General features: G+C 38.5%; 2 protein-coding genes across 2 annotated transcripts; both read right to left on the bottom strand.

Moving 5' to 3' along the window:
* Positions 1-117: 117 nt before the first annotated feature.
* Positions 118-4,458, bottom strand: sft2d2a (SFT2 domain containing 2a). The gene is made up of 8 exons (XM_086047269.1): positions 4,186-4,458; positions 4,027-4,116; positions 2,556-2,641; positions 1,680-1,761; positions 887-922; positions 741-799; positions 631-660; positions 118-457 (listed from the first exon to the last, which is right to left on the bottom strand). The coding sequence occupies exons 1-8, from the start codon at positions 4,249-4,251 to the stop codon at positions 418-420; spliced, it is 489 nt and encodes a 162-aa protein (XP_085903395.1). The 5' UTR covers positions 4,252-4,458; the 3' UTR covers positions 118-417.
* A 642-nt stretch (positions 4,459-5,100) lies between these two features.
* tmem45a (transmembrane protein 45a) lies at positions 5,101-11,993 on the bottom strand. Its single transcript, XM_086047302.1, has 6 exons — positions 11,581-11,993; positions 9,304-9,510; positions 9,003-9,215; positions 7,383-7,567; positions 6,432-6,574; positions 5,101-5,634 (listed from the first exon to the last, which is right to left on the bottom strand). The coding sequence occupies exons 2-6, from the start codon at positions 9,497-9,499 to the stop codon at positions 5,538-5,540; spliced, it is 834 nt and encodes a 277-aa protein (XP_085903428.1). The 5' UTR covers positions 9,500-9,510; positions 11,581-11,993; the 3' UTR covers positions 5,101-5,537.
* Positions 11,994-12,914: the final 921 nt, after the last annotated feature.

Raw genomic sequence — 12,914 nt, 5'->3', positions numbered from 1 at the left:
CACAATATCATTCAATCCAATGGAAATATGTTTACAAACCTATATTAAAGAAAATAATTTTTATATACAGTAAGAAAAAAACATTTCACAAACGGCAAAAAAAAAAAACTGACGGCATTGTTGCAAACGGCATATTTATTTGGATACAACAAGTTGTGAAACTTTACAGTAGCAGTAACAGAAACATTTAAATTAACAATTTTTAATTTAAAATGGACTATATATACACATCCAAATCCAGCATCTTACATCACTAAAAGGCATAGTTGTGTAAGAACATTCGACAAGGTGAAGAAGAATAAAATATACATTATGGACATGTACCCCACTCTCATTTGTTTAAAAAAAAAAAAAACAGGGAAAAAAGAGACATGCCCCTTTCAAAAAACAACCACCTTGATGCTGCTAGGAAAGGCCTCATTTCATGCACATGGCCACCAACCTCAGGATGGCATCCCTGCAAAGTAATTTTTAACAGGTTAGACCAAATCTACAGGAGTGCATTACTGCTACACGAGACAAAACCAAAGTTCAATATCACGTTATAACATGATGCATTTCCCGTTTTAACGTGATACTGGGTACTCTCTATTATGAGATACTGAAAGTGGCAATGTTAAAATGACAAACCTGACAAATGGGATGTAAGAAAGGCTGTACCTGTAAACAAATCCGGATTTTGAGTTTAAAAATGTCTGTAAATACAAGGTGATATTGGAAAAAAAATATGATAAACTCACCAGCTGAATGACAACACTTGCAGGATGACAAACAACAATGCCAAACCAAAGTTTTTCCACTGCATGGAACAAAACAGATACAATTTATGGCAAGTGAACTTGAATGAAAGGTTTGTCTAAGTAACATAACTCATTAAGTCACTCACCCAGAAAGCGGCGCACAGCGTCAACACTAGGCAAGTCTGGAATAATAGTATGAAAATCACATTTGGATAAGCACTGTACGAGAGGAGTCAAACTCATTTTAAGTCAGGGACCACATTTAACCTTTTTTTGACCTCAATTACATTTGAGGTCTGACGAGAAATAATGACAATTCCAAATTGTTCAAATTTTTAGTGCAAACATCGATCTTGTTGCAAATCATTTGAGGAATCTGAAATTTCATATCAAAGATTAATGCAATTTCAACAATATTATGAGTGAGTCAGTGTTTTAATTTACAAATACAACTCACTCACTGGATCTATACTGCATGTACCTTTTACAAAATACTGTAACTTATGATCTAGAAGTCATTTTAAATGTACAAACATTTTCATAAGGTGGCACAGCATTTTATGTGAAGGAGGCTTACTTTGCTCCCAGAACTTGGCATCTTTTACCTTTCACAAGTGCATCAAACAATGAAAAACATCCAATTTGAGAATGTCATTTACAGTAAGTGGTAAATGGTCATTTTAGTGGACGTCACTGCACATGGACAAAATTAGCAACAATCGTTAATTTTATTGAAAAATTGCATTTCCATGGTCTGGACATACGTTTTACACCCCTGGACCCACTAACAAAATGTCAGTGGTATGTTAGTGGTGAAATTTCAGACCCTCAAACTCTACTTTAATCTGTTATTGTTGTGATTGTTTGTATATTGGTGTACATTACATAACACCACTGACTAGAAGGAGTTGTGTCCTTGTTTTTTGTGAATGTGCTCACAATCATAATGGTGGTGGCCAGCGCTCTGGTCTTGTCACACATCCTCTTCAGCTGCTTTACGGGGCCCATCAGGAACATGGTGCTGCGCGGCACAAACAATCATGGGTATACAGCATTCAGTGGAGATAGAAACAAATCCACACACCCCTCTTCAAGTTTTAGTAATATTTAAAAATAAATAAAAAGAAAAAGAGATTGAGTTAATTCATTTCAGAAATTTTCCACCATTAATGTGACCTGTACAACACAATTGAAAAAAAAAATGGCACGGGAGTAAAAATAAACAACTGAGATAGTGTGGTTGCATAAGTGTGCACACCCTTTTCATACAACATTCCTCATCATGCTCTCATCAATGCTCATGCTGGAACTGAGGCCTCAAAGTGGAGGGAATTATGAACAGTTCTGAATAGCAGTCAGTATTAGCACAAAGCCTTCAGGCTTCCGCTAGAAAGCAAAATGAATGTCTGGAAAAGCCTACTAGAACATCTGCACTCTATTTGGGTTTATTCAGAGGCTCTTTAAATGGTCGCAGGTGTGTGCGGAGTCCCATTTAATGAGTTTGAATGTGATTGTTTAATTCTGAACACAGACACCTCCAGTTATAAAAGGGTGTCAACACTTGTGCAACCACATTACTTCAATTCTCTATTTTTACTTCCTCTCTCTGAAAGAGTTTTTTTTCAAAACTCAATTCAGTTGAACAGATTATGGTCCACGTTCTCGAAAAGTTTTTAAATTATTCATATTGATCTCATTTCTTATATACAGTAACTACAATCCGGCATTTGAACAGGGGTGTGTAAAATGTTTTCTTTATATTCATATTGTTTATAAATGACTACAAAATGTTCACATGCTGGCACACGCACTAACCTTCCCAGGGCACAAATATTGCCAAAAGTGTAAAAGACGATGAAGAGGATGAGGCCGATCCTGGGGAGGAAAAGTAAACACACACCCTGCAAACACACACAATTGCAACGTTAATTTGAAAATAGCAGAAAGAATGATAATTTCTTTTTAATTTGAATTTTTTTTGCATTTTTGCGTACATTTATATATGGTATAATTTCACTAGTGTGGACAATCTATTCTAAATTAATCTATAAAATAAAATGTTTCTTTATATGAAAAAAAACCACTTTCTTTTAATGACGATAAAAAAAAATACATTTAGTTAAACAAATAAAATATATATATCGTATAAAACATTTACATTTGTTTGATAATTCACAATTTTTAATTTCATCATGGTTCTCTGGTTTCTTTGCTTTATTATAACTACCTTAAAATTAACAATAACAATCCATAAAATGGACTGGTTAGCACGTCCGCCTCACAGTTCAGAGGTCGTGGGTTCGATCTGGGCTCCGGCCTCCATGTGTGGAGTTTGCATGTTCTCCCCGTACCTGCGTGGGTTTTCTCTGGGTACTCCGGTTTCCTCCCACATTCCAAAAACATGCATGGCAAGTTGATTGGACTGTCTAAATTGCCTCTAGGTGTGATTGTGAGTGCAGATGTTTGTTTGTCTCTGTGTGCCCTGCGATTGGCTGGCAACCAATTCGGGGTGTCCCCCGCCTACTGCCCGAAGACTGCTAGGATAGGCTCCAGCACTCCCCGCGACCCTTGTGAGGATAAGCGGTATGGATAATGGATGGATGGAAAATGTACAATACATTTAATCAATACATAACAGTCAATATAAATTTTAAATATTCTAAATTACACAAAATTGTTTATATTCTATGTAATACAATTTAACTTCACTTATGGATGGATTTAGAATTTTGCATAAGGCTTTTATTGTCAAGACATTTTAAATACAAATTAACAATAATACATAAAAACGTATTTATAAATAAAATAAATATCTATATATGTAAAATGTTTAGAGTCATTGCCCTATGGGGATCAATAGGGGTTTCTGAAATTGAATAACAAATATAATCATATTACATTTTCAAAACCATTTCAAATCTATTTAAATTAACAGCAGATGCATAATTTGTTTGTACATCACGAATTTAAATGTCAATTAAATATGTTAATATTGACAAAATGTAAAACAGTAACCCAATAAATCAATAAAATAGCAATATTAAAGTTGCACTATTATATAAATTAAATGATGATTTGATTTGAAATGTATTTCAATTAAAAGTAAATAAAAATGCACTTCGTTTTTTAACCATCCCAATTCAAATGACCAATGTAACAATGCTGCATTGGAGTCAGAACATCAGCAACATTCCTGAGTGCGAGACGAACCAGTAAAACGACAACAAGCCTGCACTCTGGTTTGTCCACGCCAACAAATTGTTCCCAGTTTCCGTGTGAGTCTTACAAGAATGGCGCACGCTCCCCCGATCACAAAACACGCGATGAACCCTTTCACGCGTGTCCCCCAGCCCAGCGTGGACGCCTCGTTCACAGACTGCACACAAAATCGAGTCAATTAACAATGAAATCAACAGGCACCACAAAGTAATCAGCGTTTGCTTACCTCTAAAATCGTTCTGTCATCTCTGCGCGATTCCTCGCCGCTCAAAACCGATTTGAGTTTATCCATAACCAAGAGTAGAGTTTACTTCTTGGATTTTCTTTTTGAAATACGGATAATAGTTGGGAGTTGGAGTATTTCCCCGTGAAGCTCAACCTGACCTACCTGAGCGGCCGGATGACGTCACCACCCGCTCACCTAAGACAGAGGAAGTCAGAGCGGAAGTGTCGCTCTTGACAAGAAACCGTGCCTATTCGTTGTCACGGCAACCGCACAGAAGCACGACTCAGCGTTTTCAACTGAATTGTGAGCGGGCACGCACGTGCGCAGATATTTTTTGGGCGGGGCAGGTGCTCAAGCCAACGCTCCGCAGAAAAATGGCACCAATCTCCAAAATGGTTCATACAAATGTCAACAGCAAAGCAGGGAGCTGTAATAAACAGCTTCAAGCCTCTTTTTGAAGAATTGATGACTATCGCCAAACCGTTGTTCACTGCCATCATACATTGCTTGTATCTCTTTTTTTTTTGCTCGCAAGCCAATGCAAAACATCAAAATGAAAATGAAATAAAACTCAGATAAAGAAAAACAACAACCGAACACATAATAGGGGGGAAACAGTGTGTGTTTGCAAGGGCAACACTGTCACGGAATGGCATTTTATTAGTAGAGTACGCATTGCTGAAATTACAAAGTGTTGGGTCGTGTGTAAAAAAAAAAAACAGAAACTAAAAGAGAGCAAAACTACTGAATAAACAGGCTATTTCTCAATTTGAGGAACGCAGAGTGTACAGTCTTGTGAACTCGTCAAGTAAGGTCTTCCTCACGACATGATCAAGAATGTTCTTCCAAAGATGTCTCTTTGTGCGGCTGTGTATTTGTTTTGTTTTAATTTTAGGGAAAAAAAAGTCAAGCACATTTAGACAATGTAGTTAGTTTAATTATTGTTGTACAACAAGCAAACAAACATTAAGAGACTGCGGTAAAGTGCATGTCACCATTAAATACATATTGTCATCATTTCTTAACACATTTGTGGAAACATAAATAAAAGCATGTTGTTTGTTCCGGACCAAATACGACATGAAAACGTTCAAGTGTCATGACACGAAATAACACTATAAAATAAAAACAATTCGGGAAAAGAGGGCACCACCCGGCTAATGTTCTAAGTATAGCACAAGCAATATAGCTAGCTACTGTAGATGCTGTAGTAATGGGCCCTGAGAGTACAAGGGACTAAAGGCAGTTAGAACAGGTGGAATAATACACAACGGCAGTGACGATTCTCCTCGCACCTCGAACGTCCAATCCCTGATTTTAAACAAGTAGCACCACAGTGGCGGGGGTCGGCGTCACACCGCCTCATCCTCAGACTCATGGTCTTTGTCGCTCCTCTTCAGCAGGCCCATTTCCACCGGGGGAGTCTTCTTTAGTCGCGAGCGAACGGCGCTAGGAATAGATGACAAAAAACATGCCAAATGTTGGAAGAAGGGGCGTTGCGTTACCGTCATTTGACCCGAAATAAACAATTTTAGGTATAATTTTTCGAAATGACACCAAATTCAATGCACCTGCTCCCCGTTCAAACCTGAGACTTTGTGAAACTAACCAGTCGCATGACACCAGGGAGAGAAAATGGCTAATTGGGCCCAGTTTGGACATTTTCACATAGGGGTGCACTCACTTTTGTTGCCAGGATCAGAATGTTAGCATAATTTGAACTGGAATAAATCAATACAAAAATGCATGAATGACACCGCATTTAATACACCTTCTCCCCATTCACACCTGAGAGCTTGTAACACTAATGGGTCACGTGACACCAGGGAGAGAAAATGGCTAATTGGGCCTAATTTCCACTTAGGGGTTGGGCTCACATTTATTGCCAGACCTTTACCTTTTACCGGTATACATAATATTTCTATATCCATTCCCGTGCACATGTAATGCAAACATCTGTCTGTCCATTCCATACATTAAACAAATACTATAAGACCAAGTATTACTAAACAGTCAATCATTCCGCCTTTAATTCATGTCCTTATTGTTGTAAGTATTAAGGGACCAAAAAATACGCTTTGTTATTCATTAAAGATGTTTTTAATTAAACGGCCAATTAATAAGTCATCAGTATTTTATCCGGGAAAATATCGGCCTCATAAAATCCATATTGGTCGGGCCCAAATTCGAACACCCGTCTGTACATTGCCATCCGCACATATAGTGGTGCCAGGTGTTATCCTCACCAGCTGACCAGGCAGTGTAGCGCGCCTACGCCGAGCATGGCGAAGGCAAGGTGCCACGAGTAGCACATGGTGATGAACATCACATTGTGGTGGTCCTTGGGGTCCCACTGGGCACCACTGGGAGGGTACAGCACGTAGCCAATCTGAGGTGTAAACACAAGACAGAAAAGTTGGGTGGTTGCTTAGCGGCACAGCAAACATGCATCTCTGCTGAGACCAACACAAAGTACAAATACTTTGTCACTGTACTTAGGTAGATTTTTTTTTTTTTGGTAGGTTTTTGTTCACTACTTTTGTATTCATTTTTCTTTTCTTTTCTTTTTTTTTTTTTTTTTTTTACACGTTTTATTTATAATTTCTAACTTTTCCAAAACAAAAACAACTTGTGTATTCATTTTTCTGACGACTTTTTACTTTTACTCCCTAGATTTGAAAAACGATATCTGCCCATTCTACTCCTTAGTTTGTCAAAATAGGCTTGTTGATGATGACACAATTCAAGCGGTCTTTAAAGCGGACGTCAACGCAAACATATTTTTTTCAACAATATGTTCCACGCAAGCCCACTAGTTGAAACAGGGCATTCTGATAAATATTGCGTTTGTGGAATAAGTTTTAATCCACTCGTTTTTAGCCATCTTTTGTCTTCTGTCGACTGAAAATGACATCACAACTGCTCACAACGACCAATCACGCGCCAGATTCAGAAAACAGGTCAGCCGCGATTGGTCGTTGCGAGCAGTTGTGATGTCGTTATCAGTTGACAGAAGACAAAATGGCCGCCCCCAGAGATGGCTAAAAATGAGTGAATTTTGCTGCTTAATTTATATTCCACAAACGCAAAATCAATCAGAATGCCCTGTTTCAACTAGTGGCCCTGCTGGGAACATATTCTTGAAAAAAATATGCTTGGGTTGACTCCCGCTTTAAGTACAGTGTGTAAATCCTCACCTGCCAGAACCAGCTACCCTGCAGTAGCGTCAGGGCGCAGCGCAACAGCTCCAGTAGGATGTTGCCTCTTTGGAAAAGCTCCAGGAAAACCACCACGGCTGCTCCGAAGACAGCGTAGAGCAGCAGCATGTGCAAGTGCACGTCCAGCATGGTCCGGCCGTGGAGGTGGTAGAGAAAGAGGAACCCTACAAGAACAACAGCTCATTTTTGGGGTTTCCTTAACGTGGTCTCTGGAGTAGTTTTCCTGAGTTCCTGCTCATTTCCGTGCCGCGCAAGGATCGGCCAGTTTATATATTGTTGCTTGCGTGATCTATTTATTTTGGTTTGTCAGAGAGACATCTGTCACATGACTCTGTTCTGCCAATCCAATATATATAAGACCGATCAAGGGAAGCCTGGGAAGTCACCTGACCGCACGCAAAGTCTATGCAGACCCACACTGAAGCAAAGTTTTCAAAGTGAGTCATTTACATCAGTGTTTTTCAAACTTTTTGGAGTCAAGGCACATTTATTTCATTGAAAAAAAATCCTGCGGCACACCACGAGCTGAAATCGTGAAAAAAAAGCTTATTTTAACAATATAAATATTATATTGTTTATATAAGCATTTTTAACAGGCACTGCCAGGCGCTAGACCGCACAGGCACACAAATGAGATAATTTCCCAGGGCACACCTGACCAGTGCGCGGCGGCACACAGTTTGAAAAACACTGATTTACATGACCCATGGTCTCACTTGTGATCTATGTGCACATTACAGACAATAAAAAAGAACAGCTATGTTGTGCGCTGTCATCTGTGTCTGCCTAAAAATGTCCACATTTCAGCCTACAAGAACTCCACTTTCAAACGACTGAAAACATTTGCAGTTTTCAATGTAATCTGGGCCTGGTGAGACTTGCCGTTTCTTGTAAACAAAGAAAGTTAATTTAAGCCAATTTCTAGAAGCAGATTTTGCGCTAATTAATGTTATTTTTTGCTAACATATACATTGTCCCCTTTTTTTTTGTTCTTAAGCCCCGGTACATTTCATAGACCCCATCCTTTCCTTCATTACTTATCTTTCATTATTTAAACGGGAAGTCAACCCAAAAATGTTCTTTACAAGAATATGTTCTATGCAGCATGAGTTAAGCAGTAAAATCCGCCTGTTTTGTTTTTGTCCATCTGATTGGGCGGCCATTTTGTCACTTGCTGGCTCCTGAAAATGACATCACAGTTTCTCAGTACTCCGGTAACAACCAATCATGGCTCAACTTCAGAATATAGGTGAGCCGTGATTGGTGGTTACCTGAGCCCTGAGCAACTGTGATGTCATTTTCAGTTGAACAAAAGTGGCAAAATGGCCAACCCCTGAAATGACTCAAAAACGGGTGGATTTTGCTGCTTGACTCATATTCCACAAACACAATATTAATCAGAATGCCATGTTTAGACTAGTAAAGGCACATAGAACATTGCAAATGATTTTGGGGGATTGACCTCTTTAAAATTGCCCTTTTTATATCTCTTATATTCTTTGTCTAAGTTTAGGCAAACTAGCAAAATAAGAATGTCATTGCTTAGTGCTACTTTTTGTGTTTTTATTGCGCATATGACAAAGATTTTGAATGTGTAACCTTCATTAAAGAAGGCGATTGCCATCATCATCCTGTCGAGGGCGAGGGGCACGGCCTCGGTGGTGTGTACTATCAGGGACACGCATCCTGCCAGGCCGAAGAAGAGATACATGGTGGCGTGTTGCCAGTTCATCAGGTCTTTCCATTGGTTCTCTGCAAAGTCATACAGCCTGAGTCTCGGCCCGTCAGCCAAGAACTGCTCCGCTAGCATCCCTGGACGACAAAAATAAATAAATCAATAAAAAATAACAATGATCAATCACAGACCGGATGGGGCAGGATGTAACCAGCTTGTGCTCACCCACTAACGAGAAGAAAAGCACCAGCGAGCTTTCTATGATCTCCAGGCGGCGTTGCGCCGCTCTGCTGCTCAGCCGAGTAGAACCAATGTTCTTGTTTCGGCGGGTGGCGTGCCACAGTGAATACTTGGCCGTCCACCAGAGTCCACCCAGTAAGAAGAAGCTCCCGGGAAGCGCATGGCCTTTAAAGCTCCCCATGATGCTACCCCCTGGATTGAACATTCAAAATCAGTAGACATCCATTATGTACAGTGAACCCCGGGGGATTCGTCCCGGACTCACCCACATTAGGTGAAAATTGGTCAGAAAAAGCATAGGTGGGTGACAGGGGAAAATGACAGAAAGAACTTATTGAGAAGCCATTCGTGTAGAATAGGGATGTCACCATATCGGCAATATCCTGATATTGCGATATTAAAATTGCCACAATATATCGTCGTTGTCATGTCACGATATTAATGCCAGCAAATTTGTTCAAATGCCCAAGTCGTTTTCCATTTGTGGATTTCCAGCAACCTCAGGTGATTATTAGTGCAGTTTTATTTGATGCCACCTATGTTTAAGACCCACGTTAATCGCCAAGCCTATTTCTTTGTGAATGCTGTTATTAAGTACAAAAACAAAGCATTGTGATGTTATATATATATATTTCTTTTAGCTCTTTTTAGCTTTTTTTTTTTCTTACAATATCGTGAGCTTTTCAGATATCGCCAACCTCCCCACAATATTGTGATAATTATCGTATCGTGAGGTGCATATTGTCATAGTACTGTATCGTGACATTTGGATATTGTGACGTCCCAAGTGGATAAGGTGGAAATGCTGCAAAATAGCTAAAGGGATGGCTGTAAAAAAAAACACAGTAACGACATATAATGAATGAGTATGCAATTGGGTGAAAGAGTGTGCACAGGCAGTGCCACAGATGTCATCAGCCTCATTTGGAGCTTTAAGCCTGGCATTTGAGATTCATTTCCTTACAACCTGCTTGATTTGATTTCTTAAACACTGCAGTACGCATCATTTTTAGAGGATGACGATCAAACGCTCGGTCGCTTTTTGAAAGAGAGGGCACTCAAACATGGTGAATGTTTATTCCTGGGCGAGACCACTCCAGGATGAGCATAACAACACCATGGCCATGGCAACCGCTGTAATCCAACAGAGGTGGGGGAGGGGGGTAAAAATGAATAAATAATAGTGTTGGGGATTCTTGGTTAATTGTGAAATTGGAATTGGAACTATTACCTTCGCCAAATAGTGTATTAAACCACTAAAACAATTTAATTAAGATTAGATTGCCAAATGAAATGCTCCAATTAGGGCCCGACGGGGCCCAAAGGGGATGATATTAGTTCTTTTAAAATCGGCCGATTTTTTTGTAGATTTTTTTTTAACACATTATAAAATAAGACAAAGACTGAGTCAAACCCCCCCAAAAAACATTGGCTGATTTTCACCCAGACAGTCATATGCAGTCTCACTGAATTTGCACACCAACAACCAGAACCCACCTCTTAAAGGCACATGCACGTGCACAGACACTACTATATATATATATATATATAGCATTTTATATATATATATATATATATATATATATATATATATATATATATATATATATATATATATATATATATATATATATATATATATATATTCAAATATATGTTCAAATGCATTTACAGTGTGTTAAAAAATTTTTAAGACGTTTCAGTGAGTATCAATAAGTTTTAAATTTGTGTGTCTAAGAGATGTACAACTTAAAAAAAGGTTTTAAATGGTCTCTATATTGTGAATAGGCATACGTTTTATAGAAAATGGATTAACACATTTTCTGAAATAATGGCTTTGCACCTCTTTATATGAAGATACCACATAACTATATTTATTTTTCACTCATACTGTCAGTTTGTTGTAGTTCTTATTGTTAAATGAGTGCAGCAAGTGAATGTATCTTAATCAATAGTTAAAACTTTTTAATTCAAAGGCGATGAGTAGAAAAAAAATATGAAAAAAATAGAATAAATTGCAATTTCATCTAGAATTTTCTCCATTACATAAAGTTATTTAAGTATGTAAGAATGTAAGGTATGTCGTCATTTTTTGTAACAATTTTGTAAAAAAAACAAGATATTTATCACTAAAAATGCTAACCAGAAGTTGGGGAAAAACATTTTATAGGATACATCTTATTTAAATAATTTATTTACAAGCAAAAAGAGCTCCAAACTAAATAGTGGAAAACGAAGAGGAGGGGGTTGGGGGTATCTTACCCAAAGCAGCTTTGTTTCTGGATATTTCAAAAAGAAAAAGTTAGTTAAAATAAAATATTAAAACACCTTGAATTTTCCATCATTTGACTAAACTTCCTCATCGAAGTAAACACCGACTTTCTCAAAATCCTCGTCTCCTCCCGACCGTTTCACAACATCTTTTTTCCCCGTTTTCTTCTCAAGCGTTGTCATTGGTTGGCAGAGGTCAGCTGACGTCACCTTTACGAGCTCCCATTGGCCGAAATGCACGTAAATCTCGGGTTTCCACGTGTGCATTTTCACTCCGCCTGCTCCACGGAAAAAATAGAGAACCCGCAATTTTCTGTACTGCCTCGTTGTCGAACCGAACAGAGACGAGGCCTGCAGCACGTACACAACAGCCGGGAGAGACCTTCATCCACCTCGGTACCTCCCCTCAGCCGTTTCACTCCCAAATGAGGCATAAATTTGACTAATAAGCAAGTAGTTGGCGCGTAGGGTTATTTAGTCCACGTATGGGGCGGGATAGTTCACACAAAAACGAGGAGTTCCTGAAGGTGACACCTGTTCAGGAATGAATGGGGGAAATATTGCTAAGACTAATAAGGCGATCATTAGGAATCAAATCGAATTTATTTTTAAAAAATCAATCAATCAATTACATATATAACAAGAATACACAGAAACCATTATTTTGAAATAATAATATAATATACTGATAGTTGTCCCTCCTGCAATGTGTTGGGAATCATTCACTACCCCAAAATATTCAGCACTTGGAATTTTTATATAGTGAACCATATATTCACTCAAAAGTCTACTACACTTAATGCCAATTGGCAAATTCACAACATATAGGGAGTGATTCTGAACACAGCCCTGGTACATGCCAAATACACATTCCACTTCATCACTTCATACCCTTACCAGTACATGAAGTATATCCGAATTGTTCCTTTTTATTCAAGAAATGAACTTTAAAATGAAACAGACCAAGCCTTGTCGCCAATATAAACAAATCTGCAAGTAAGTAATACCCAGCCAAAAAGGTTGTACTTGTCCACAGCTGCCACAACATGCCAGCCAAGCAGTTTTTTCTATTAGACGAGGCTATGGCTTGACTAAATTAAGCTCCTCCCAGGAGTTGAACATACATTGTTGCCTTGAGATACGGCATTTGGGCGATTTTTTGCTTTAATCAGTGGGCAAAAAATGTACATATGAGCACTGTATAGTGGCAGTGAACTCAACACTCTTCAAGACAAGCAGCAGTTTGGCAGGTGATGAACAATCCTTCAAAAAAGCGGTTTGAAGCTGTTAATTGCCAACGTAAAAAGAAAAAGAAAATTATGCTT

The sequence above is a fragment of the Filicampus tigris genome, chromosome 12 (assembly GCF_054856515.1).
Source record: "Filicampus tigris isolate MCC_2025a chromosome 12, RoL_Ftig_1.0, whole genome shotgun sequence".
In the NCBI taxonomy this organism is placed as follows: domain Eukaryota; kingdom Metazoa; phylum Chordata; class Actinopteri; order Syngnathiformes; family Syngnathidae; genus Filicampus; species Filicampus tigris.
This window is presented reverse-complemented; position numbering and strand designations above follow the sequence as displayed.

Bases quoted from the DNA above. Each gene is read 5' to 3' on its own strand.
- sft2d2a (XM_086047269.1), bottom strand. From the start codon at position 4,251: ATGGATAAACTCAAATCGGTTTTGAGCGGCGAGGAATCGCGCAGAGAT. The intron at 4,117-4,185 runs GTAAGCAAACGC...TTTTGTGTGCAG, and splicing joins ATGACAGAACGATTTTAGAG to TCTGTGAACGAGGCGTCCAC. The intron at 800-886 runs GTGAGTGACTTA...TGTTCCATGCAG, and splicing joins CGCTGTGCGCCGCTTTCTGG to TGGAAAAACTTTGGTTTGGC.
- tmem45a (XM_086047302.1), bottom strand. From the start codon at position 9,499: ATGGGGAGCTTTAAAGGCCATGCGCTTCCCGGGAGCTTCTTCTTACTG. The intron at 9,216-9,303 runs GTGAGCACAAGC...TTTGTCGTCCAG, and splicing joins GCTTTTCTTCTCGTTAGTGG to GGATGCTAGCGGAGCAGTTC. The intron at 5,635-6,431 runs GTGAGGATAACA...ATCTATTCCTAG, and splicing joins CTACACTGCCTGGTCAGCTG to CGCCGTTCGCTCGCGACTAA.